The sequence below is a fragment of the Gymnodraco acuticeps genome, unplaced genomic scaffold (genome assembly GCF_902827175.1).
Source record: "Gymnodraco acuticeps unplaced genomic scaffold, fGymAcu1.1, whole genome shotgun sequence".
In the NCBI taxonomy this organism is placed as follows: Eukaryota; Metazoa; Chordata; class Actinopteri; order Perciformes; family Bathydraconidae; genus Gymnodraco; species Gymnodraco acuticeps.
The window spans coordinates 1,397,608-1,423,695 of record NW_022990510.1 but is presented as its reverse complement, the minus strand read 5'-3'; the positions used below and the strand labels follow the sequence as shown (position 1 = coordinate 1,423,695).

Here is a 26,088-nt window from a genome sequence, read left to right as displayed (position 1 = left end):
CATTAACTTTTCACAACATCCCTTCCTCCTTAGCAGCGGTCTGCCGGGGAAAAATAGCAGTCCTCTGGAATGTCCAAATTGACCAATCAGAATCCATTCTTCAACTAAGCCGTTTTAAAAGAAATAATGTATTCCTGCTCCAAAACACAGCTACATGATGATTCAATGATATGAAGATTACCTTTTTTTTATCATGAAAGTTGTCTTATTAAATGGAATTTAAAACAAAGTACGCCTCAAATACTGAATGTGTCAGTGTGCAGTGCTGATGGAGTGTGTGTTGTGTGGGTGCAGGCAGCTGCAGCAGCAGCAGCAGGCGGAGCTGGAGGTGCACCAGAGAGACGGACTGACGGCCTACGACCTGTCCAGGTATCCCTCCACCTTGGCACCATGTGATCACACTCTGGGAACAGGGCTCCAGATGGAAAGACCCACAGCAAATAACAGTTTTTTCACTTAATGTTGTGCATTTTATTTGCATAACACATGTAGACAGGTTCAGTAAACACTAGCAGGAATAGAGCAGTCCTTACTGGGAAGTCATTCTCAGGATGTAGGAAACTAGAATTGTCAATTAATCTCAACATCTTTCTTTTGATTGGCTAATCACCTGAAAAGCTGAAATAGAGTCGCTTGTGAAACGTGTGTTGTATTCTTAATTTGTTTGACTTAGGTCTGTCATCCCTAACATCATCAACCATTACCCCCCCCCCCTCAGGTGCCTGTGGCCGTGTCAGCAGTGGAGTCCACGAGGCGGGGAAGAACATCGACAAGACAGAAGTGCTGTTCTCCCAGGAGAGAGACCCCCGCTTCGCAGAGATGTACAGCGGCATCTCCGGCTGTAAGACGTGCACACACACACACTCACGTGACCTATATACTCTCCTCTTTGTTCCTGTCATAGTGCTGACCCTGGTGTGTGTGTGTGTGTGTGTGTGTGTTGTGTGGGTGTGTGTGTGTGTGTGTGTGTGTGTGTGTGTGTGTTGTGTGTGTGTGTGTGTGTGTGTGTGTGTGTGTGTGTGTGGGTGTGTGTGTGTGTGTGTGTGTGTGTGTGTGTGTGTGTGTGGTGTTTGTGTGTGTGTGTGTGTGTGTGTAGCTGCAGATAAGAAGATGATGGTCCCCTCCTCCACAGCTGGAGGACAGCAGCTGTACTCCCAGAGCTCTCCCTTCCAGCAGGGACACTCTGGGAAGAGCTTCAGGTACAGTGTGACAGTGGCGTGCCGTCAGGGCCATCTAGGCCAGTGGTCACCAACCTTTTCAAGCCCAAGATCACCGACCTCGGCCTAGGTGAAAGGCGAGATCTACCTATTGCAGAATTGAGTGAAAAAGACGGCCCAGACAGTGCTTCCAATTTGAGGCCTTTTATATAGACTAATTGCATCTGAATTACTGTTACAATGAAGGCTCCATAATCAGCTCACGGAATATAGGCAGGGGTAAAGTGCTATTTTTTATGAGTGGGGGGCGGACCTCACCTCCTCTAGGGGGGTCCTCACCTCCTCTAGGGGGGTCCTGGGGGGATGCTCAATTGAAAGCATCAATCTGGTGCACTTTGAGAGCAACTTGAAGAGATCTATGGATACCTCTCAGCATAGGGTGACCAGACGTCCCCGTTTTCCGGGGACAGTCCCCGTTTGTCTTGGCCTGTCCCCGGTTGAAACTGTCCCCGGAAATGTCCCCGTTTTTTTATATACGTTAAAAACACATAGCAAGGTGAAATAAAACGTTTCATGTCAGGAAACACTGGGTAAACAGACTGTGGTCAAGCCAGCCCCCACTTCGGGAAACACAGTCAAGCCAGCCCGCACGTTGAATTGCGGTGCGTGAATATCCTATGCATTACGGTAGAGGCCTGTAAAAACTGCCTTCAAAATAAAAGCGTTTACTCGGTCAATAACAAATATACCTAAAAAACACACCAAACATATTCATATATACTGGAGCTTAAATGAAGAAATATGTACTATATAAGTGATCAATAATAATGTAAAACAAACTACGTATAACTACCACATTATAACTGAGTGAATGTAAAATGTAAGGATACAGTTATGAAGACATATCTGACATTTCCACTGGGTGACTAATTTCAATTGATGTTGACACCATCTCACAACACTCCTAAAATAACATTACTTTCTGAAGCACAATTTAAAATGTATGCTGTTTAAAATCTCAAATTAGATCTATTGTCCATCTATATTTTGATTATTATTGAATGGAAACCGTCCATAATCAAAGAGTCATTCGAAGTCAATCAAATACTCATTTCACTTCAGGGTGATAGCAGAAAGGAGACCCCATCTAGTCACTCAGAGAGAATCTGGACAATATGATGTAGAGTTTCAAAATAAAAGACCTTTAAAGTCTCATATATGAGCTATCATCCCTCTGTTTTTAGATAAGAATAAAACAAAAACGATCCAGTATCAAAGACTTATTTCACTTCAGGGTGATAGCAGGACACCCCATCTAATCAATCAGAGAAAATCAGGACAACTAATGTAGAGTTTCAAAATAAAATACTTTTGAAATCTCATATGGGCTATCGTCCTTCTGTTTTTATTCAAGAATAAATAAAAAACTGTCAAATTATCAAAGACTTATTTCTCTTCAGGGTGATAGCAGGAGACCCCATCTAGTCACTCAGACAGAATCTGGACAATCTGATGTACAGTTTCAAAATAAAAGACCTGAAGTCTCGTGAGCTATCGTCCTTCTGTTTGTGTCCAACAGTTAAAATGTTGAACATTGAACCAGAATTGTACCCCTTTTTTCTTTAACAGTGAAGAAAATTGGATATGTTAATGATATATTGACCGCAAAACTCAAAATGTCCCCGGTTTTAATTTTGAAAATCTGGTCACCTTATCTCAGCACGCATATGAAACAGAACTGTAAACAGGTTTTCTTTTTCTTTATGTTTTTTTTTTCAAATCAAACTGTATTCTTGTTTTACTGCCATATAGTATTTCATACCTGTTTTTCATTTATTCTCTTATTGTTTGTATAACTATAATGATCATATGAAGGTGTGCCGCGGAAATAATCTTTTGAATAATTTTTGACAAAACCGTTCTAAACACTCAGAGTCCTTTAGCTCACCTGAGCCCCTCAGTCTGACAGGGGAGGACTCTCCTCCAGCTTGTTGTGGAAACAGCTGCTTATGTCCGTTAGTGCAGCTAGCTAACCAGATGCTAACATCACGGTCCCCGCTAGCACCGGTCCCTCTCTCTCCCTCTCCCTCCCTCTCCCTCTCTCTCCCTCTCTCTCCCTCTCCCTCTCTCTCTCTCTCTATCACACTAAATGCGCTATTGCCACACACACACAGAGCCGAGCTTGAATGACACAAGCACATGTGTATTTCCATGCAACTCTCTGATTGGTCTGGTGACTTGCCTGTTGCACTTTGTTCACTGAACACGGGAAATTGCAGTCCTGCCGTCCTCTCTTGTGTCATGATTAAATGGACGTAGGGTCTGTGACGTCACCCATAGGATTCTGCAGAGTTGCAGAGAAGCCCTTAGTAGGCGGAGTCGGCCACTAATGGCGCAACAGTGACGTCAGAGTTCAACTCCCGCCTGCTCCAAATAAGGGCAAAGAGGCGGAGCCGAGGCGGGACCTGCTGCCACCGAGCTGGAAGTTCCAGAGCTAGCTGAAGCTACCAAGCTAAGCTAACATGCTCCCCATCTGCACACTGCCGTCGCATTTTACGTTTCTAAGGTAAGCGGACATGAAACTATTCAGCAAAACTATAAATAATAATCTAAGTTATTGAATTTTTAGCATAATACTTCAGAATCTTAAAACCCCTTAACGTGTGTATGCAATTGTGCTAAATTCATCACTGGAATCAAGCAAATATTAATATGTTTGCATGACATTAGTTATTTATATTTTGATATCACTTAATTATACGTTTAATACATTTAAGTCAAGCTAAGGTACATGTGATGGTAGCTAGTTAGTGCTCTTACCTGTGAGGCCTCCTCCAAACAGCATAATAACCAGACTATCATTAAAACTAAGTACCAGTTCTAGATCCTTGACTTTAGACAAACAATTCAAAAGACAAAATGTATTTAAAGACCAATCTTTATTTGAATGTGCCTCTTAACCTGAGATATTAGTTATACAGTAATAGTATTGACAATCTAAAAAAAACTGAGCAACTCAACAGTCAACTTTATGTTTCTTATTGTCTAAAGCATTTATTATTTTCATTTTTCCCCTCTCATATTCAGTGTGGACGGATTGAGACAGCATGGTGTCCAGAGAGCTGCAGAGACTTCAGGGAGAAACCTCCGTGTGATGGACGTCCTGTCTGTTGGTTTGGAGAGGACTGAGGGTCTTTCCTCAGCGAGGAGGACCAGGCCTGATGGAGGAGCCCATGCTGGGCACAGCTGATACCAACCGCACAGGCCTAGTCTGTCACTTTATTTGACTAAATGTGTTTACTTATACATTTAATAGGTTTACACCTTCTTAAAATCTCATAACATCAGCTTTTAATGTTCCTCTTGGATGTTCTTCTTGACCCTCAGAGAAGGAGAAAATGTCGTGTCATTCAGGCATGTCCTTTCCTAACAAAAATGACAGGAAACATAAAACATATTATTGCAGAACAAGTGTGTTATTTATGAAAGCGGTGTGTTTGTGTGTTTAGGGGCTGTAGATATCATTATTTTGTAATTGTAATGTTTTTTTTTATTTCAACAGTGAGCTACAAAGACAATCAGATTATGAATGAACAGTATGAAGTTCATCAACATTGAAATATATGTTATCAAAATAATATTTAACTGTTATCAAAACGTAGTGCAACTGTAGAAGCTTGCTCTGTTGTCTCACTGAAAGAATAACTTTTACCACGTTTTTTACAGACAATATTGAGAGATAAATAGTAGCAGTTCTCACTGTGTTAAATATCTTTGCCTTCAATACATTAAATTAGAAAGCTGACAAAGTCATATTGCTAAATATCTAAATGTAACTTTTTGCATGGAAAAAACCCTCAACTTAACTGATGTGTAGGTGATCTAGTATTTAATATTGTTTAATGGAATGTATATCAGTGTATTAAAGTCAATACTTCATTCATTTAAACCAATATCTTTCTTGATTCTTTGTACAGTATGAAAAATAGAGTCTTTGTACCTGTGCTGAAGTTCACTGCTGTGAGGAGTCCAGTTCTGTCTCTCACTCTCTGGTCCAGCCTGTCTGCATCACCTGGACACCTTAAACAAACAGATATATATGTAAAGTACCATGTGTACAAACAATATAACTGATTCTCTTCTGTTGAACATGTTGGATTGTGTATTGTCCGAGTCAGGGTCCTTTTTATTTTACTGTAACTTTGAAAGTTGTGTTACCAATGCTTACTGTTTATTTGATACCCATTTGGTAATGCAATTAATAAAAACAAGGTTTGGGTTCGTTCTTCAGATGACTGTGACGTTAACGTGTAAGCTCAATAATGAACTCCAGCTCAACCAACCATATTGTAATATCTAAGTAATCATCTTGAAATATGACATTATTATTTGTAATATACACACATCTTATTGTGAGGTTGATTTCACATACACTACTTCGACATGAGCTTGTCTACATACTTGAGCATAGCCAATTTAAATTAACCTTAGATGCATACAGTTCCTACCTACATAATAAAATATCTCTAAGTTACAAGGATGACCTTATTTTATCAACCTCAAACAGAAGCCGTTTGTTCAACAGTATTATCCCACTTAACGCTTAACACTTGTCTATTTCGTTTTAACCTTTATATATACAGTCTATGATTTTAACTTGGAGGCTACGATTAGCATCGTTCGCACCGATGTAGCTACCACTCGCTTACACGCTAACCCAAGCCTTAACATTCATTACGTAGCTGATTAAAATCATTAACACATAAATAAAGCACTAGAATTTCACTTACCGCAGAACCGCATTCATGCACCGTCTGTTTCAACCGCAGAGCGAGTCACAATAGTCCGATATATAAGCATGAAGAACAAACAACCACGGCCGGCTTCAAGTTGTGTTTCCTGGATGAACTGACCAGGCAGAGTCCCTGTAGCTAGCTTCACGGAGCAGCTAGCAGAGAGACAAGAAGCTAGCAGCAGCAGTCACTTGACAGAGCTGTCACTCAATGTGACCACGCCCTAATATATGCATAACTTTAAGGCTTAATTATATATAATAACTCTTTTTTTTTTTTTTTTTTTTTCGAGCGAAGGGCTCAGATGGCCTGGGTATAAAAGTCACGGCTCACCACTGTGATGATGTCAGGCCTCAGCTGGGGTAGCACTGGAGGAAATATCATACTTCATACTTGTCTTGTGTGGGTCTCTCTTTGTGAACACAGCTCCTCAGTGATCCATGTCCCCGGTGTCAATGACATACAGCCATCAGGCTCGTCTAATCAGAATCTAGCTCAGATCTCCAGACAGCTAAACCCAGGGCAGGTGGCATGGTCAGGCAACCGCCCCCCCTTCTCTGGACAGGTAATACACACACACACACACACACACACACATGAACACACAACCACCAGTGATAATATTGCATTCATTCAGCAACTCATTTTCTCCTGAAATTCTCTCTGGTGCCTGTTAGCAGACGTCCAGATCAAACCTATTAGTTATGTTTTAGATGTTGGTCAGGTTTTCAACATTTTCAATGTCCTGACAAATATGAGAAATTCTGATCAAACATTATGCAGATGATATAAAGAATGAGGCATTTCAGACTGTACCTTTATCGACTCCAACTGTGAGCCACCTCACATTGTCTATGAAGTCAAAAAACATTTCAGGTACTTTTTAACCTGGTTCTTAACTTTCATATGAATGGGAAAAAAGTATGTAATAGATATGTGCAACCAAACATTCTTGTCCATTATTCTATTCCTACCTATTCACCAAGTGTTTCAGTATAATATATTGTGTTAAATGTTGTATTTTGTCCCGAAACAAAACACATATGTCCCCCTTTTTAGTTTTGAATAAAGGCATGATTACAAGGTGAACACACGCTATGGGTTATCTTGCCACCTTCATTATAGAGAGTCAGGGAACGACCCCCCCCCCCCCCCCCCCCCTGGATTAGATATTAGATTTTAGATTTTTTTGAGTTTACTGCTTCTGGGTTGAGCAGATGGATCAAGATCATTTATTATAATTATTTTCATGTGAATAAAAAAATGAATTTTAACATCACTAAAATGTTTGCCTTTTTTGTCAGGTACCCCAATAAAGACTAATGAGAGTGCACTGAGTGGTGAACCCTGTATCTTGTGTGATGCTAACCTCTGTGTATCCACCCTGTGTATACAGTCCAGTAAAGCCCAGTCCAGCCCCTTTGGGATTGGTTCTGGCCACAGCTACCAGACGGACCCCGCCTCCTACAGCCCGCTGTCGTCTCCGGCCACTTCCTCCCCGAGCGGCAACGCCTACTCAGGACTGACCAACCGCAGCACAGCTTTTGGTGAGCCTCTCTCTCTTCGTTCTTATAAGCAGGGGTGCACATAACTTTCTTAGTGAGTTACTCAAATGAGTACCAGGAGACATTGTTTGGTACTCAGGGCTGCCCACGCAAGGTTATGTGTTCAGCCCCTCTGTTTCGCGAACGTCGACGGGGGGGGGGTGGCTGGGGGTGTGGTATTGAACGTTGATGGGAGGGGTGGGCGCTAGTGGAGCATTCGCGTGGAACTCGCGCCAGAAGTTGTGGCACAATTCCGTTGTACACACCGACGTTAACAGCGGCCCTGTCTGTGTGCACGGCGACCGGCTCTGTCGTCCAGTGATCGAAGCGCCTTCTGGAAATGCTTCACAAGTCCGCCAGGACGCAAATGCGCTTGGTGAGACAAGTGACGGTACGCATTTCAGATGTTTGCCGCGCATGCGTACCTGCGTACCAGTTATGTGCTCCCCTGATAATAAGACAGATACAAAATAAAGAAATCATTACAAACAACTAATAAACAAACAGAAAGAGTTATATCAATAATATCAACCATAAAACAATGAAACATGAACAGTGGTACCACTAAAATTACCTCAAATTAAAAACCAAATTAAAAAGATAGGTCTTTCATTTACTTTTGCAAACTCCAATGGAGTTTGCTGTTCAAAGATCCAAGATTGTGAAATACTTTAGGTACTTTAGGCATTGGAGGATCTGACCTTGTAGGTGTGCAAAATGAAAGGCAGTCCCTGATGTATGCAGGGTCCAGGTTCTGTAAAGCCTTGTAAATCATTAAAGCACTTTAAAATCAGTTCTGAAAGACAACGGTAACCAGCACAGGGGGAAAATGTGATACCTTTTTTTTGTGTTTGTTAAAATCCTGGCCGCAGCGTTCTGAATTAATTACAATTCCTATAAATATTTTTTGGGGGGAGAATAGTAATTAATTTATTTATATAATTTATTATTTTATTTATTTTGTTCTCTCCGTTTGGAAGTTTAACACTAAAATGTCCCAAACAAAGACTTTAAATGTTCAAATGTAATCATTATTACGTTTATTTACTAAGTCTACAACATAGTCATGCACTTTAACTTTATTTACACTGATTACATAAACATTTACAGATCTGTTGTGGCAAGCAGTTATTTCTTAGTGAATGTTTGTGTATCATAAACATAGTGTCCAGCATTTACTGTTGCAGGTCTACTTTAGACACAAACAGCTGACTCATGAACCCCCCTTACTCACATAAACGCTTCATCTCACACATTCCTTTTTAATCCCAGAACATTGAATTAAAGTTCTGCCTGAAGTTGACCTAAAAAAAAGTCTGACTCTTTCTTGAATTATTATTTCTTGACAGTTTTTCCTTTTCTTAATCTATGCAAGTCATAGGACAGTTTAAACAACCATTAGCAAACAAATAGCCTAGATCTATCTTGTACATGGGTTAGGGTTTGAAAGATGTTTGAAAGATAAAGCAGGTTTGTATGTTTATTTCCCTTCTTACAAAGTAGACACAGTACTCATTGTTCAGTTAACAAATTGTGTTTAACACCCCAGCCCTACTCGTCCTGTGGGGACTGCTCATGTCTGTCCCAGTGTCCACACACCTGTGGAGCAGAAACACTTGGTCAAAACATTTGTAGGTCAATATTTGATGACAGATTAAACAATATAAAGACATCACGAGTAGGGATGGGTATCGTTAAGGTTTTAACGGTACTACTACATTCATCGATATTGCTTATCGGTCCGGTCTTTTAACGGTACTTTTATCGGTTCTTTTGGAGTACAAAAATAATATAAACTAACTAAACAAATTGTGAACAAAATTAACATTGCTTTTTATTTAAATTAAATAAATAATATTTCACATCAAAAGAAACAACAATGTTTTAACAAATCATATTAAATAATCTGATGACAGAATTGTAAACAGAATAGCTGAAACTTTAACAAACTAAATAACTCAGTTTCCTCTAATCATTAACCCATGTTTGTATCATGGAGTTAACTCAGTGTGTTGCTGCTAGCATACAGAACACCTGACGTGGAAACGTTACTCGTGGATGGGGCTACAGAGCTGCTAGAAAGACAGTCGAACCCGGTGCATTCCTCCGTCTGAATGTGGAGCACTTTTGCTAAATGTTTAGACACATTGCTCGTGTTACCGCCCTCACATGCTAAACTCTTATTGAACTTTTGGCAACGAGCATCGAGACGGGTAAAGTTTAACCACACCTCGGAGCGCGTTCTCTCTGCCATCTCCTCTGTGTGTGTGTGTATGTGTGTGTGTGTGTGTGTGTGTGTGTTGTGTGTGTGTGTGTGTGTGTGTGTGTGTGTGTGTGTGTGTGGTGTGTGTGTGTGGTGTGTGTGTGTGTGTGTGTGTGTGTGTGTGTGTGTGTGGTGTGTGTGTGTGTGTGTGTGTGTGTGTGTGTGTGTGTGTGTGTGTGTGTGTCCTGCCTTTCTCTTTAGTTTTTATTACTTTATATTGTAGTTCTTCTCTCTGGTGTTATTTACAATTACAGACATAAGCCAGAATTACACACACGTACAAACAGGACCTATGTGTCAGTGTTCTGGCGCCTGGGAGCAGTTGGGGGTTTGGTGCCTTGCTCAAGGACACCTCAGCATTGCCCAGGGGATATTGGGCTGTATAGATAAAATGTGATTGATTGATTAATGAATGACTGTGATTCGGATCTGCTCCAAAATATAAATGTATATTCTTCTTTGGCCCATGCCACACACCTCCACCAAGTTTCATGAAAACAGCCCTAGGAGGCCACCTGGCAGTTTTGGTCCAATCTGGACTTGAACCGGCAACCCTTCAGTTCCCAATAGGGGTGCAACAACTAATCTACTTAATCGATTAAAATCGATGACCAAATAAGTTGCCAACTAATTCAGTCGTCGATTCGTTGGTGACGTCATCACGTGTGTTTTACGCGCGTTAAGCTCCAACGTTATCGGTCTTTTTATCGGTACTGGAGACATTTAAAAATATATGTCATAGCCTATGTATTATTGCTACAAAAACATTATATCGCAGTCTTAGAGTCGCCAACTCGTTTCTAATATGCAAAAAGACAAAAAAATGCGTCTATGGTCGGTGTATTATCGATCTTTCCAATCCAGACGAGATCTCTCTCCCCCGTCTGTGTGCGAGGGGGCGGGGCAGTTTACACACACGCAGCTGCTACATGCAGCAACACATGGCGGGGATGGCGGAGAGAAGCGCTCCAAGGTGTGGTTAAATGTTACCCGTCTTGAGGTGGACAATGCTCCTTGCCAAGAGTGTTTAGCATGTAAGGGCGGTAACACGAGCAATGTGTCTAAACATTTATCAAAAGTGCTCCACATCCAGACGGAGGAATGCACCGGGTTCGACTGTCTTTCTAGTAGCTCTGTAGCCCCATCCACGAGTAACGTTTCCACGTCAGGTGTTATGTATGCTAGCAGCAACACAGAGTTAACTACATTATACAAACATGGGTTAATGATTAGAGGAAACTGAGTTACTCTTTATTTTGTTAAAGTTTCAGCTATTCTGTTTACAGTTCTGTCATCAGATTATTTAATACCATTTGTTAAAACATTGTTGTTTCTTTTGATGTGAAATATTATTTATTTTATTTAAATAAAAAGCAATGTTAATTTTGTAAACAATTTGTTAAGTTAATTTAATAATATATGTATTTTTGAATCAAGTATTCATCTTGATTGTCTTCATTGTTAGTTTCCACATGCCTAAAACAACCTCAAGCTAAATCTAAAAGTTGATGGCTAAATAAGAGCGTTTGAGAAATTGTGCAAGGCGTACAGTAATAGTCCGAATAGTCGATTCATCGTTTCATTAATCGATAGATTAATCGATTATCAAATTAGTCGTTTGTTGCAGCCCTAGTTCCCAAGTGCCTACAGACTGAGCTACTTACATCTTGTTAGAGTTGTTTATCATTTGGATTTTAACCATTCTGGTTCCTATTTCGGTTCTGCTTATGGATTCCGGTTCTTATCGGTTTAATTTTGATTCCTGTTTACATTAGGAAACATTAGTCAAATTACTATTCCTGTTTACAAATCACTTCATACACATTAACATTAAATGTTAATTTGATTTCTGTTATTGAATAAAATGTTTTTAAAATACTGTGCATTGCTTTTGCATTCACAAGTTAGTTCAAAGTGGTGGCCTAAGTATGACCTACACTAAATATCCAATAGCTGCCCAATTGCTTCAGTGTTTGTAAAAGCAAAATAAATCATCATTTATTCCAAAAAGTAACGTTCTATACCCTGCTTCACGTCGACATACAGAACCTGTTTTCATTACCAACCCTACACCCAGTGATTTATCGCTCTGTGGTTCCATGTGTTCTTCACTTATGAACAGTTGTGTTTCTGCCTTATCTTGTAGCTTTCCACTCGATGTGTTCAGCCTCCTTTGTAAATGACATTCCTCTCTGTGTCTGTTCCTTCTGCTTCAGCGCCTCTGCCTCTCTGAGTGCCTGCTGATGAGATGAGCTTTATTATTGTGAAACGGCAGAATGTTCCTCTGCAGGGGGGGGGGCAGACAGCTTATCAATCTGCTTCCAGATCCGAATACATTCCTGTGTTTTCTTTGAGAGTTTTCTTTGAGAGCTCTATTTCTGTTCACAAAAATGTTCAAAAAGAGATAACCACAAAGCGATATTTAACTGAAAACACTAGGGAAATGTTTACTAGGAATCTTTCTTCCACACTTTCCCCTGCCAACATCTCAGTAAATGAGCTCGTAGATCATTTTCATTCAAAAATAAAAAATTGTATAGATGCCATTGCTCCAACTAAGGTAAAGGAAGTGTCTGGCAAGAACATATCTCCATGGAGAAAGGCCATGAGCGTGAAAACAGAAAAAAGAGAATGTCGAAAAGCTGAACGTAGGTGGCGAAAAACAAATCTCCAGGTTCACTTTGAAATCTATAAAGAGAGACTTGGCCTTTATAATTTGGAATTGAAAAACGCACGACAATCGTTCTTCTCTGACATCATTACCAAAAACAAAAACAACGCACGTGCCTTGTTTGCTACCGTCGACAGACTAACTAACCCCCCAGTGTCAGTAGCCTCTGAATTTCTATCCACCAGGGCGTGCAATGATTTTGCCTTCTTCACTGACAAAATTCAGAACATCAGACAAGCAGTCAGTGCCTCTGCATCAGGAACAGCAAATGTGTTGTCCCTATCTCCACTTAACATCAATTCAGACATCATGACACAATTCCATCATATTAATGATAAAAACCTAGAGGACATTATTCAACTTCTGAAATCCTCCTCCTGCTGCCTTGATATTATTCCAACAGGATTTTTCAAAGATGTTTTGCCTTGCATGGCCTCAGATCTACTTCATATAGTAAACAAATCTCTTCACTCAGGTGTTTTTCCACAGGCCCTGAAAACTGCAGTCATTAAACCGCTCTTAAAAAAGAATAATCTAGATGCTTCAGTAATGAACAATTACAGGCCCATATCAAACCTCCCATTTCTAGGTAAAATCATTGAAAAAGTTGTTTTTCAACAGTTGAGTAATTTCTTGCATTTAAATAACTGTTTCGATGTGTTCCAGTCAGGCTTTCGTCCAAACCACAGCACTGAGACTGCTCTTGTAAAGGTCTTTAATGACATCCACTTAAACACAGACAGTGGCAGAACTTCAGTGTTAGTGTTATTAGATCTCAGTGCTGCGTTTGACACTGTTGACCACAGCATATTACTAGACCGACTGGAAAACTGGGTGGGACTTTCGGAAACAGTTCTGAATTGGTTTGAATCCTACTTAAAGGACAGAAACAACTTTGTTTCTATAGGTAAATACACATCTGAGTTGACAAATATGACATGTGGGGTTCCTCAAGGCTCCATCTTGGGGCCTCTTCGCTTTAACATCTACATGCTACCACTGGCTCAGATAATGAAAAACAACAAAATAAGTTACCATAGCTATGCAGATGACACACAAATTTACGTAACAATTTCACCAGGAGACTATGCTCCAATTCAAACACTGAGTAAGTGCATTGAACAAATCATGACTGGATGTGTCAGAACTTTCTCCAATTAAACAAAGATAAAACTGAGGTAATGGTTTTTGGAGCCAAGTCAGAACGTATAAAAGTTAGCGCTGAGCTTCAGTGTGCAATGTTCAAAACAACAGATAAAGCCAGAAATCTAGGTGTAGTCATGGACTCTGACCTGAGTTTCAACAGTCACATTAAAACTGTTACTAAATCAGCCTACTATCACCTAAAGAATATATCTAGGATTAAAAGACTAATGTCACAGCAGGATTTGGAAAAACTTGTCCGTGCTTTTATCTTCAGTAGACTCGACTACTGTAATGGTGTCTTCACAGGTCTCACTAAAAAATCTATTAGGAAGCTGCAGCTGATTCAGAACGCTGCTGCTCGAGTCCTCACTGACACTAAGAAAGTGGATCACATCACTCCTGTTCTGAAGTCTTTACACTGGCTTCCTGTGTGTCAAAGAATAGATTTCAAAATACTGCTGCTGGTTTATAAAGCACTGAATGGTTTAGGCCCAAAATACATTTCTGACCTCCTGCTAAATGATGAACCATCCAGATCTCTCAGGTCTTCAGGGACTGGTCAGCTTTCTGTCCCCAGAGTCAGAACTAAACATGGTAAAGCAGCGTTCAGTTATTATGCTCCAAATATCTGGAACAAACTCCCAGAAACCTGCAGGTCCGCTGCAACTCTGACTACTTTTAAATCCAGGCTGAAGACTTTTCTTTTTGTCGCTGCTTTTAATTGAACTATTCATATCTTAGACTGCACTGTAACTTTTATCCATGTATTTTTTCTTTTAATGTTTCTTTTATTAGCTTTTCTTTTTAATGATTCCATTTTCTTAATGTCTTTCATTTTTTGTAAAGCACTTTGAATTGCCTTGTGTTGAAAAGTGCTATATAAATAAACTTGCCTTGCCTTCCATTTAATGTACTCGCTAAACTCTAACAGCCTCGCAGAGAGAGGGTGGTGTGTGTGTGTGTGTGTGTGTGTGTGTGTGTGTGTGTGTGTGTGTGTGTGTGTGTGTGTGTGTGGGTGTGTGTGTGTGTGTGTGTGTGTGTGTGTGTGTGTGTGTGTGTGTGTGTGTGTGTGTGTGTGTGTGTGTGTTCATATCTTCAGAGTGCGGCTGCTGCTCACAATAGTCAATGATGCGATGAATGTGTTGCTTTATGAGCGAGCCAGAGTTACAAGAAGAAAGTTATTAAGTTGAAAAAAAAACACTGGTTCTTTCTTCTTTTTTTTTGTAAACGTTGTTAATATGTTTTGGATGCATATTGTTCTAGTATTTGTTCAGGCTGTTACATACAATTAGTCTCTGTTGCTACCTGCTGGTGAGTAAATATTAAAATCAGTTAAAATTGACAACCAGGATTTCTTTTTTAATGTATCTGCCGGTCCTTGGCACAATAAAGGTTGGGAACCCCTGCTTTAGATGACACATGCTTTTAGTGGACAGGCCTTTCCTCACATTCCCAGTGTTTTTTTAATAATAACTCATTACCTTTTAGTAATAAGCCTCACTTTTTCTGATCCGGAGGTGTGAAGCATGGGCCGTAAAAAAGAACCTGTTACATTTTGGAGCGGATCCAAATCTCAGTTAGTCAATCAATAAATTGTATTTCTACATCCTAATGCCACAAACTACTCCTGTGTCTCAGGGGGGCCAACAGTGTGAACAGCCTCTGACCCCCTCTGTGCTGAGACCCTCGCAGCATACAAAGCAGCCCCAGACTGAACATCAACACATGTTTGAAACCTCTGGGAGTGAACAGGACACACAGACAGGCATTAGGTGTGTGTATAGTAGATAGATAGATTAAAAAGATAATTGTCAACATAATCACCGAAAATAATCCTTTGCTGTGAAGCCCATACAATGACCTCCTGAGACAAAGTTAGTTGTATAAAGTCCCCCTGTGTGCACGCGTCACATTATCTCATATAAGCCCCAATCAGTAGTGTGTTGTTCCACAAAAGAAGAAAAAAAGGTTGCATCTCCAAAGTGGTCGATATGTTGTGAACTTCAACAAATATTACAAATCCATTTAAATGACAGGTTATTATGCAATACACCAGGGAAAATGGCAAGGAGGTTGAGGAATGACTTCCGGGACATGGAAGAATCTGATGGTCTATGCTCTCCTGTTAAAACTTGCATTTTTCAGATGATGTGGATACATTTCTAACTGGGGGAATACAATCTTTGAAAATGACATGACACAATCAGCTTAAAGTCAGATCTCCCTGCTGCTCTGATTCTCCTGGTGTGACAGTTTCCTGTCTAACAAATGATCTGTAGCCGAGCGCAGAGTGCACACAGCAGGGTGAGATCGGACCTCCGCCTGCTGTGGTTCCTCTGGATGTGTAACAGTCCCTCTGGTGTGTGCAGATGTGTCGGGGGAGGGCAGTCAGAGTGGAGCTCAGTTCCAGGGCCGTCCCAGCGAGGTGTGGTCCCAGTGGCAGAACCAGCACCACAGCCAGCAGGCGGGGGAGCAGCACACACACCCCAACCCCAGCCAGACAGAGGTGTTCCAGGTAACACACACACGCACACATACACGCGCGTGCACACACACACACACACACACACACACACACACACACACACACACACACACACACACACACACACACACACACACACACACACACTCGCTCACTCACTCACACTGCTGCAGGCTGCAGTTGAAATGCCCTCTGGTACCAATATGTATGTCCCTGATATCAGTGTTGGAAGAAGTACTCAGATCCTTTACTTAAGTACAAGTACTATGGTCTTAATATATTCCACTACTAGTCCTTATTTCAAAATTCTTCTCAAGTCAAAGTACAGAAGTAATAGCATCAAAATATACTTAAAGTACAAAAAGTACTCATTCTGCGACCCGTTTCAGAATAACATAAAGTAGTAGTATAATGTCAAGTGTTTTCAGCTAAATGTACTTCAAGTATCAACAGTGAAAGTACTTGGCATGCAGAATGGATCTTTTCACAGTATTTTATTATTATGGTTCTAATATTATCCTGTTTTTCTTCATAGCATTTAAGTTGTACACAATTGCATTAAACCATCAGCATATATGTGTTATTATGGGAACAAAGTAACTGAGTGTTTAAATAAATGCAGTGGCGTAAAAAGAACTATATTCGCCTCTGAAACGTAGAGGAGTGGTTGCATGAAGTACAAATGTGTCGAAAAAGAAAACATTTGATCACCAAAATAAATATTTGATCACCAAAAATGTGTCAAAGTACAACACTTATGTAAATGTACTTGGTTACTGTCCACCACTGCCTGATATTACTTGAGTTATTTGCTTTTTTTATATATTTCATTTGCATAAATAAGTTATAAAAGCACAGCATGTTGTGTAAGTGAACCTGACCATGTCCCTTTAATGTTTGCCTCTACTCAGCTGTGTGATGTCTCTGTCTCTGCAGGACATGTTACCCATGGCTGGAGACCCCACCCAGGGAACAGCCAACTACAACATAGAGGACTTCGCTGACCTCGGCATGTTCCCCCCCTTCTCTGAGTAACACCCCCTTTCCCATCCCCACCCTCAGAACTGGACTGATGTCTCGTCGTTGTCTCATGTTTCTTTATTGCTGGATCCTGATGTGCAGCACAGTGAATGTCTGCGTCTCTTTTCAAACACACTTCACTTATCAAGCCTGCAGTCTGTATCTATGACCATACACATACCTCATCTCTGCAGGCAGGTGGGATGCACATCCGTCATCCTGCATCACTCCCTGTGTGCTGAGGAGCTCCTGCAGTCCAGAGGTCGGAACAGTAAATATAGCTGTACTCGTCAGAGACTAGTTTATTACTATTTTACTTCCTAGTTTTCAGATTTGACAAAGCAAAAATTCCAAAAAGATGATCATGAAATCCTTTCAGTCAGCGGTTCATGTCTGCAAGCATCTGCACCCAAATGTACGAGTGTTCCAACAAATAGCCTGCACCCACTGATGTAGACGAGTTTCCACTGCTGTTCACATCTGTTCGGAGTATATCATGTTTTCAGGATTCAATAATAACTCAAACATTTGAAAAAACTCATTTATAAGTCATTCCTCCCTTATGCTGTGTGCTGTGCTGTCACTGACAAAGTGGTGCTGAGCATTAACACCATGACACTCAGAGTCCCTCAGCATGTCACTACTGATGAACTGATGGTGTTCATGTAGAGCTGACACTTGCACAGCAACTTTACATTCCATTTCAAAAGGCTAAATAAAAGAATTTAGAACTCAAGAGAAGTTGCACAAATCTTGCTCAACTGTGTGTGAGGAAACAACATTGGCATACTCTGCAAATTGAGAACTGTTCTTAAAGAGGCTCATTCTGCTTCCCTTCCTGCAGTGTGTTCTAAAGGTTTGTGTGCATGTTAATGGTCTGCAAAGGCTCAAATCCCTCAGACAGAGGGTGAAAAGAGGAGCTGCAGCACAGACAGTATGAGAACAATAAAGAGCTTTAGAACGTTAAAGCCTGGAGACATGTCCCAGTAGAGACACTACATACTGATATGAACCAGAAAAGAGCAGAATATGTCCTCTTTAAAACAAGAGCTCAAGAGAAGTACTGCAGCTCTACGCCATGCTTAAAGAGCGGAGTATGTGTATCATCACAGTAAAGTGTTTGTGTCGGCACTCTCTTTACTTCTAAGCAGGATTGTGTTACAGTGCTAAGCTAGCATGTTAATACACACACAGAGACACACATCTGACCTGCTGAGGTCATCAGTCATAGCTCCCATGTCAAATCACATGCATAATGTGACAGTGTTACTGAGCGATGTCATCAGAGCCAAAATCATGTTGGAATTCAGTCATAAATAACTTGTGTGCACATACTGTATAAAACCAACGACAGAAACAGTCAGCAGTATCAGCCTGCTGAAAACTAAGTGCAGCCTCCCACAGACCAACAGGCCCCCCCACCTCCTCTGCTGATGCCTGCAGTGTTTGTACAGTCAGTTTTGATGTATTGCCAATCCCTGCACTCAGTGGCGTAACAAGGTTGTGATTGGCCCCGGTGCAAATATTGTTCTGGGGCCCCAATCGCCCCAAACATAAGCACACGCACGGACATACACAACCACTCGGAAGCGCCACATGTAGGCTTTCAACAACAGCCTGCCCTGGCCTCAGACCACCACAGCTTGACAACGGCACAGCGAACTAAGAAGAGGATTAAACCTGTTTCCTTGATGTTTGTCTCTGGGGGATGGCCCGGCAGGCCTACATGGACCGGTTGCTATAATATAGCTTTTGATCTTGGCGTCGGGGGTCTCAATAGCGCCATAGAGTCCCCTATCGGTTGGAGCCCTTGGAGGAACTGTTGGACCACCACCGGGCACAGCCAAGTCGATAGTTATGCCACTGCCTGCACTACATGTTGCCACACACACACAGATGTATGTGATGTTTAAGACGTTGGCCTCCACCTGCCTGCAGCCTCTTCACACCATCGCTGCCAAACAGCAGCAGGGAAGGGGGTCTCCACCTGCTGCTGTCCTCACTCTCCACCAACCTTACTGTGTAAACTGTATGTAGTGATGTCCAGAACTCTAGAGAACCCAACGCCAGTATAGAAGATTCTGTGTATAAATGAAAATCTACATTGAAAAATAATAATAAAAACTCATTGCAGGCCGTTGCTAAGCTAAGGCTTAAAGTGCACTTCATGAAGCTAACTGCTAATCTCACCAGCCTGCTTTAAAGGGAAGAACCGCCATACCGTGGGAGCGAAGCGCAGCGTCTCACCGTGAGTTTGTCCTTCAGCTGGCTACTTGACTTTATTACTTTATAATCTTTTCAACTATTAAGAGACTTAATAATACTTTCTAGCGGGGAGCTTTTACAGTACGGATTGTATAATGTCTCTGAGTGACGGATGGAGAACATGAACAGACATCAGAGCCCTTTTGCTAAAGATCTCAGATTGATGTGTTTTGTAAATAATGTGATTTTTATGTCGACTCGTGTTACTTTCACACAGTACATGTTTTTTGTGTAGGTTTTAATGATTGTGTGCAATGTGAGTACATATTTAACTATCGGTATTTAGTTAGTCTGTTAATTGTACATTGAGTTCTAGACCTGTGTAAATGTGACCCAATATTTTTGTGTAACAAATTGTGCTTGTGACATTAAATTCATATTGGTTACATGGCTTCTATTCAAAGTTTATTCTTCAATAACTTAGTCATGCTTCACCTTCAGATCTGTTTTTGTTGTGCTTCATTCTCACCGACAAGACATGTAACAATAATTGTGATGGTTTGTTACTGATTAAACTAACATTATGAAAAGCTGCTACATTTAGCTCCAATTTCACCAAATGAAACGGTACAATTATTGTTCAAGATGAATGCCTAGTAGTAAGGCATTTACAGTGAGTTAATTTCACCCATAATACTTGGTGTATTCTTACTCTAACTCTAGAGGAAGTGTCAAGAGTTGAACATCAAAGGTTCAACATATTTTTGGGAGTACTTATGCACATGTTGTAATTTATTTAAGGCGTTATCTTTGAATGTATTAGTTTTACTCACAGTTGTGGATTCTGATAATGGCTTCATGTTATGCTACTTGTAGTTAACTAAAAATAAAATGAGATTCTTCCCACACACATTCAACAAAGAAAATATTCCCTTACAATAAATCGAAACAAAAGAGGCAAAACTCAAACCAACTGATAAAAACATTTAGATCGTCTTTCTTTATGTTTTACGTAATATCATTGAACTATAAAAAACGCTGTCTTCCACATAGGAAGCCCATATCATGTGTCTCTTGAAGGCACCGTGGGAATTGTAGTATTTAATATTTCCTGGCTACAGAGGTTGCCACTAGGTGACAATAATATTTGACCTTTCCCCAAAAAGAAACTGGCTCTAACAGTATGGCTTATTTTACCCAAACCCAGGGACGTGCAAAGGTACGGGCTAATGTTGCCTGGGCATCGGCCCGTTTTCCCTCTTTGGCTGACCTGCTCCTCCAACACAGTCTCACTCCCTGAACGTCCAGGAGCGACGCTTGGTCAGGGTCCTATGGCGTGCAGTTGTGAAGCTTCATAAACAGCTTCACATATTCATGTATAAAAGACGTACAAAAGTGCATTTTGCATGATAGGTCCACTTTAAGGTTAACCTGGTATTTTTACTCCACTACATTTATTTTAGTTACTTTACAGATTCTGATTAATGATGTGAAATATAAACAACCCTTAAATCAGACTTTAGTTACACCTGAGTAAAATTAAGGGGAGGTGATTGTCAAGTGCCAACAATCAGGAGAGATATTTGATAGTTGCTGCTTGAGAAGACTAAACATGTATCTGCAGATCTCTATAAAGTATATTCATTACTCGTTATTCTCTACTAATAGTTAATTAAAGACTGTATATAATTGCTATTTTGCACATCCCTTTCAAGATTTTCTAAGGTTTATTCACATATCATGTACACAACAGTATAGTTATGCAATGATGACAAACTTGGGTCACAGGTTCCTCAACAGCGCATTACAAGACATCTATCGATATGTGTGTATACCTCCAGCATTAAACATATTCTGCACATTTCTTATACTATCTACATACATCTTATAAGAGTATAATACATGTGTATAATATCAGTTAAAATAAGTGCTTCAACATAGTTAACATTGCAGGAAAGTTGATTGTCAAGTTCCAAAACAAACCATGCAATATATTAGACGTTAAGTACTTTGTCAGGCTTAATATTGATCAGATACCCCCAAAGCGTTTTGCTTACATGTATTAAGACCTTAACCTAAATGATTATGTAATGTTTAAATAAAGGTTAATTAGTTTGTCTGTTTTGCACATCCTCCTATTAATATCTTTGTACATCCTGCACTAAACTGTTTTATTAGATATTATTTACAGTATCTTCTTGATATTTTCTATTCTATATTTATATCATTGACCTTCTACTTTCCTCCTATTTTGTATGTTCTCTTAATATTTAAATGTTTTCATCAAATATAACACATTCAAAAGTGCTTTACAAAAATGAAAGACATTAAGAAAAAGGCATTTTAAACAGTCATTAAAAAGCAACATAATCTACCAGCATTGCAATTACTCCAAACGTGTAATAACGTGCTTTAACCAGTAGGTGGTTTGGGTTAAAAAGCTGTCAAGTTTACAGTGTTAACAAAATAAAATATACTGCTGTTTCTGGTTTAGTTTACGACGGATATATTTTGTTATTGTTTTGATATTTGTAACACAAAAGCGATGGAAAAACCCCACAGCAATACAGAAAATATGGTCTTAACATGACCCAGCGGTCTAGTAGTTAATAAAAAACAATAATATCAAAACAAAATATTACTACTAACTTTATTGTGAAATTAAAACAGAACGGTAAAAGAATAGTTTTTGGTCTATTCTGAGGCCGGGGTTGCGTTCCGATAATCCATTTAGCTTAGGAACCTTCCTAATGGAGTGAAATGACCCGGAAGTCCCTCAGTGGCAGCCATGATAAGTGCCATTCCAATTCTCTAGATCAGTGGTTCCCAACCTTTTTTCCCAAGAGCCCCCCCAAATGACTCCTTTTTGAAGTTGTGCCCCCCCACCCCCCACACACACACAAGGGGGGGGGGGGGGGGAGGGGGGGGCGCAACAGCGGTAATTAAAGTTTCAAAGTCTCAAAAATGCTCCAACTACTGTCACAAACTGGATGAATGTGAAGTATTTTGTTAAAGGAGGATGAAAGCGTAATTAAGGAGCACTATTGGAGTGACTTTGATGGTTATTGGACTCAGGATTCATTCATTTGGATTCCCGCTGTATGAAGAAATTAAAGGACGGCGCGGAAGTGGAAACAATTCACAAAGGGATTAAACTGTTTAAAACACACGCTCAAAGTAAACCGGATTTTGCCGATGTGTTTATGTGGATTCAAAAGTCGTAAATAATCTACAAAATGGAGGAGAACGATCTGATCGGAGCAACTGTGACAAATAATCCAACTGAAACCGGCATGGACAATGACTATGTTTTAAAGATGCGCTTATCCAGAAAAGCCCGGTTTGGACACTTTACGGGCAGAAGAAACATTTCTATTAAAGAAAGAATTATACATTTCTGTCTTTTTATGCCTATAATACTAACTTGAATTTTTATTAAAATTAATTAGTCAATTATTTTTTATATTTTATTGTAATGTAGAGAAGAGGCTTTTAGTGACAATCATGTATTGCGTTACAATTATATGTAAAAAAATTAAAAAAAGTCTAAATATGATATTTGGCCTCAAATCATCTGAGGCCTGGCGCCCCCCCTGCGATCTTTGGCGCCCCCCCCCCCCCCCCCCCAGGTTGGGAACCACTGCTCTAGATCAGTGCTTCCAGTCCGTGAGCGCCCCCTAGTGGTCCGTGAGTATATTGGTAAAATGTCACATTTTAAATAAATTAATTAATTAAAGTTGTTCGTACTCTCGCGGGAATATCTCCGCAATGGAGCAAGCTTAAGTTTCACTTTCGATTGCATAATATAGCCCAGATAAACACCTTCATCACACATGTTGCCACTTGTTTGTACCATTTTCAGGCAATTTGTAAAAAACGATGTGTTTTTGGACATTTGTGGAGTTAGGTGGTCCGCGAGTGTTTTTTTATTGGTTAAGTGGTCCTTGGTATGAAAAAGTTTGAGAAACACTGCTCTAGATGATAGGAAAAGAGGTTTCAAACTTCCTTTATAACCTCCTTTAGCTTAGGAACCACTGGACCTCCCTTGACGAAAGGAGAGGAGAAAATGCTGCCCCACAATGCATTGCAGCCGCAGCATTTAGTCACTCAACAGTCGGCCGTTCATGGAAACAACCGATTATGACCTAGAAATGATATCATGAAAGTTACGGTGCTTATTAAGCATTTTAAAACGTATGTGGTAAGTTGCCAAAGTGCTTTGTTTTGAACGTTCATCAGTATTATAATCAAAAAGAGAAATATGAAGGTTAGTTTTTACTGAAATGATCAAATAAAGTCAACATTTCACTGAGCTGTGTGGGGTTTGTTCAACTTTTAAAAGATGTGTGAATGGTGATATACACAGTGATAGATGTTAAGGACTAACGTTTATAATAAATACATTTGTATTTATTTTAAGATATTTTCATACAATCATACGTATTGGGATCATTTGTATTAATGTGGACCGGAGGGAGAGGGTGACGAGCATAAGTTTCACTTTCCTTTTTTATTTCAATTCCAACTTTGGTCCTGAAGAATATGTTTCTCTGTTGTCCACGTTCATAAAGCAAAGCAACAGCATCAGAGCACGGTGCAGAGTCTCTAGATGAGTTTACAGTAGTCCCTCGTTCTTATTAAACATCCATGTTGTAGTCCGCTGTATAGAAAACTGTAGTTTCCATGGTTACCCCACAGCAGCAGACGCACATTCATGACGTCCGCTGGCGCATCATAAACACGTCGGATAGTGAAAGTGCAGTCGATTCTCTAAAGTACCGCAGTCTCTTCTCCTAAGTCCTTTTGAATTCTCCTATCCACTATCCCTTAACCCTGTGACCTTTCACTCAGAGGTCAAGGAATAGACGATAGGGTTAGACGTTAGGAGCTGATTTTTGGACTATTGGAACGCAACCCAGATCTCTGTAGATAAATAAAGAACTACGACAGATGTGTAATATTTAATGCAGCCGAACCATTTATTACAATGCATTCATGTGATGACTTTCAAAGAGTAAAGCAAGCACTGCTGAATAAAGTATGATTGTATCTTTTACGAAACGTTTTTTTTCATTTGGAATGCAGTTGGAGGTTAACCAATCACAGAGCTTGAGGACTAATCACGGGGTTTGTGAAGCAAAGCACATGGTGTAGTCTCAAACGATAGCTGAGGATTCTGGGTAGTGTAGTGTCTTCTGCCATCCTAAACTCCGAAAAAATATTTGTTTCTCCGAAACGAAGGGGAAAAATACAAAAGCATTGTACACAATTTAAACCAATCAATGTTGTGTAATTAACAAGGATAATCTGGTGTTCTTGAGTTGATGAGTAGTGCAGATATCACTGTAAAATCAATCGACAGTAAGGGGAATACTTACTTCCGGGTGTAAAATCCTCCGTTATCCAATGGGAATGGACGCTCACATTGCCTTTAACTGCCGCCGACAATTCCCTGAGCGTCAAATACCGCCGCCGATGGGAATACATTGCAATCAGTTGAAAGCTCTTTGCGTCAGTTTATGAAGCTGAAGGAGACTCTGCGCTTCACAACTGCACGCCACGGGACCCTGACCAAGCGTCGCTCCTGGACGTTCAGGGAGTGAGAGTGTGTTGGCCCCTCTGGAGAGAGTGAAAGTATTTTTTCTGTTGTGGCCGAATCAACATGATAAGCCCCAGTGGTGTAGTGGGGATTTTTTTTACTGGGGGGATGCTATTTTAATAACGTCATCCCAAACAATGCCACAAGTGCGCACGCGTGCAGTGCACTCACAAAACGGGCAGACAGGTCCACAGAAACTACCGGTATGCTTAGTCCTACTTTAGTTACTGTACTTCAAAAAGCAGACGGCGCTGCGCTCAACACACACACAGACTCAAAACATGGACACACCGGCACATAAGTTACATAAACAATTTATAGGCCTAAGTTGCATAAATGCTTGAGCTACAGTATTGCAACTAAGCAGACAGCGCTGCTTCTCTCTCTCTCTCTATCTCCACTTTCAAAATCTATAATAATAATAATATATTTATTTTGTTAGCGCTTTTACAGGTGCTCAATGGCGCTTTACAGATATAGTGAAAAGAAAAGAACAAATAAATATATAGTTAAAGATAAAGTCAAATAATACAAAAACAATCACACATTAAAAGCCAGATTGAAGAGGTGAGTGTTTTGAAGGTGGTGAGGTCAGTGCAGTCTCTGATGGGTTGGGGGAGTGAGTTCCAGAGGGAGGGGGCAGCGACGGAGAAGGCTCTGTCCCCCCAGGTCCGGTGATTGATGCGGGTGGGGATGGATAGGATGTTGGCTTCTGATGAGCGGAGGCAGCGGGAAGGGGTGTGGTGGTGGAGCAGGTCTGTGAGGTAGGGGGGTGTGGTGGTGCAGCAGGTCTGTGAGGTAGGGGGGGCCTGGTTGTTGAGGGCTTTGTGAGTAATGAGGAGGACTTTGAAGTTGATTCTTTGACGGACGGGGAGCCAGTGGAGGTTCTCGAGGATGGGAGTGATGTGGTCTCGGGAGCGGGTGAGGAGGCGGGCAGCAGAGTTCAGGATATGTTGGAGTTTATTGAGGAGGTTGGATGGTATGCCGTAGAGCAGTGGTTCTCAAACTTTTTTCAATAATATACCCCCTTTGAAAATTCAGCCAAGTACTATTTTCCTAAAATTGGTATATTTATTTATTTAGGGGCGTGGGGAATGAAGAGAAAAAAATATATGAGCATTTTATGAGCATGGGATTTTGACTCCACATAAAAACATTATGCATAATGCTGCGCTATACTTTGCGGCCCCCGTCCAAGACACGAG

At 40.5% G+C, this 26,088-nt stretch overlaps 1 protein-coding gene across 1 annotated transcript in view; it reads left to right on the top strand.

Annotated features, from left to right (window-relative positions):
* Positions 1 to 19,730, top strand: part of arnt2 (aryl-hydrocarbon receptor nuclear translocator 2) — a 119,619-nt gene extending 99,889 nt beyond the window's left edge. Inside the window, exons 18-22 of the mRNA XM_034226994.1 lie at positions 1,097 to 1,199; positions 6,377 to 6,515; positions 7,347 to 7,497; positions 15,944 to 16,089; positions 16,996 to 19,730. Coding sequence (XP_034082885.1) covers positions 1,097 to 1,199; positions 6,377 to 6,515; positions 7,347 to 7,497; positions 15,944 to 16,089; positions 16,996 to 17,094 — 638 coding nt within the window. The 3' untranslated portion in view covers positions 17,095 to 19,730. The remainder of the gene's footprint in view (positions 1 to 1,096; positions 1,200 to 6,376; positions 6,516 to 7,346; positions 7,498 to 15,943; positions 16,090 to 16,995) is intronic.
* Positions 19,731 to 26,088: the final 6,358 nt, after the last annotated feature.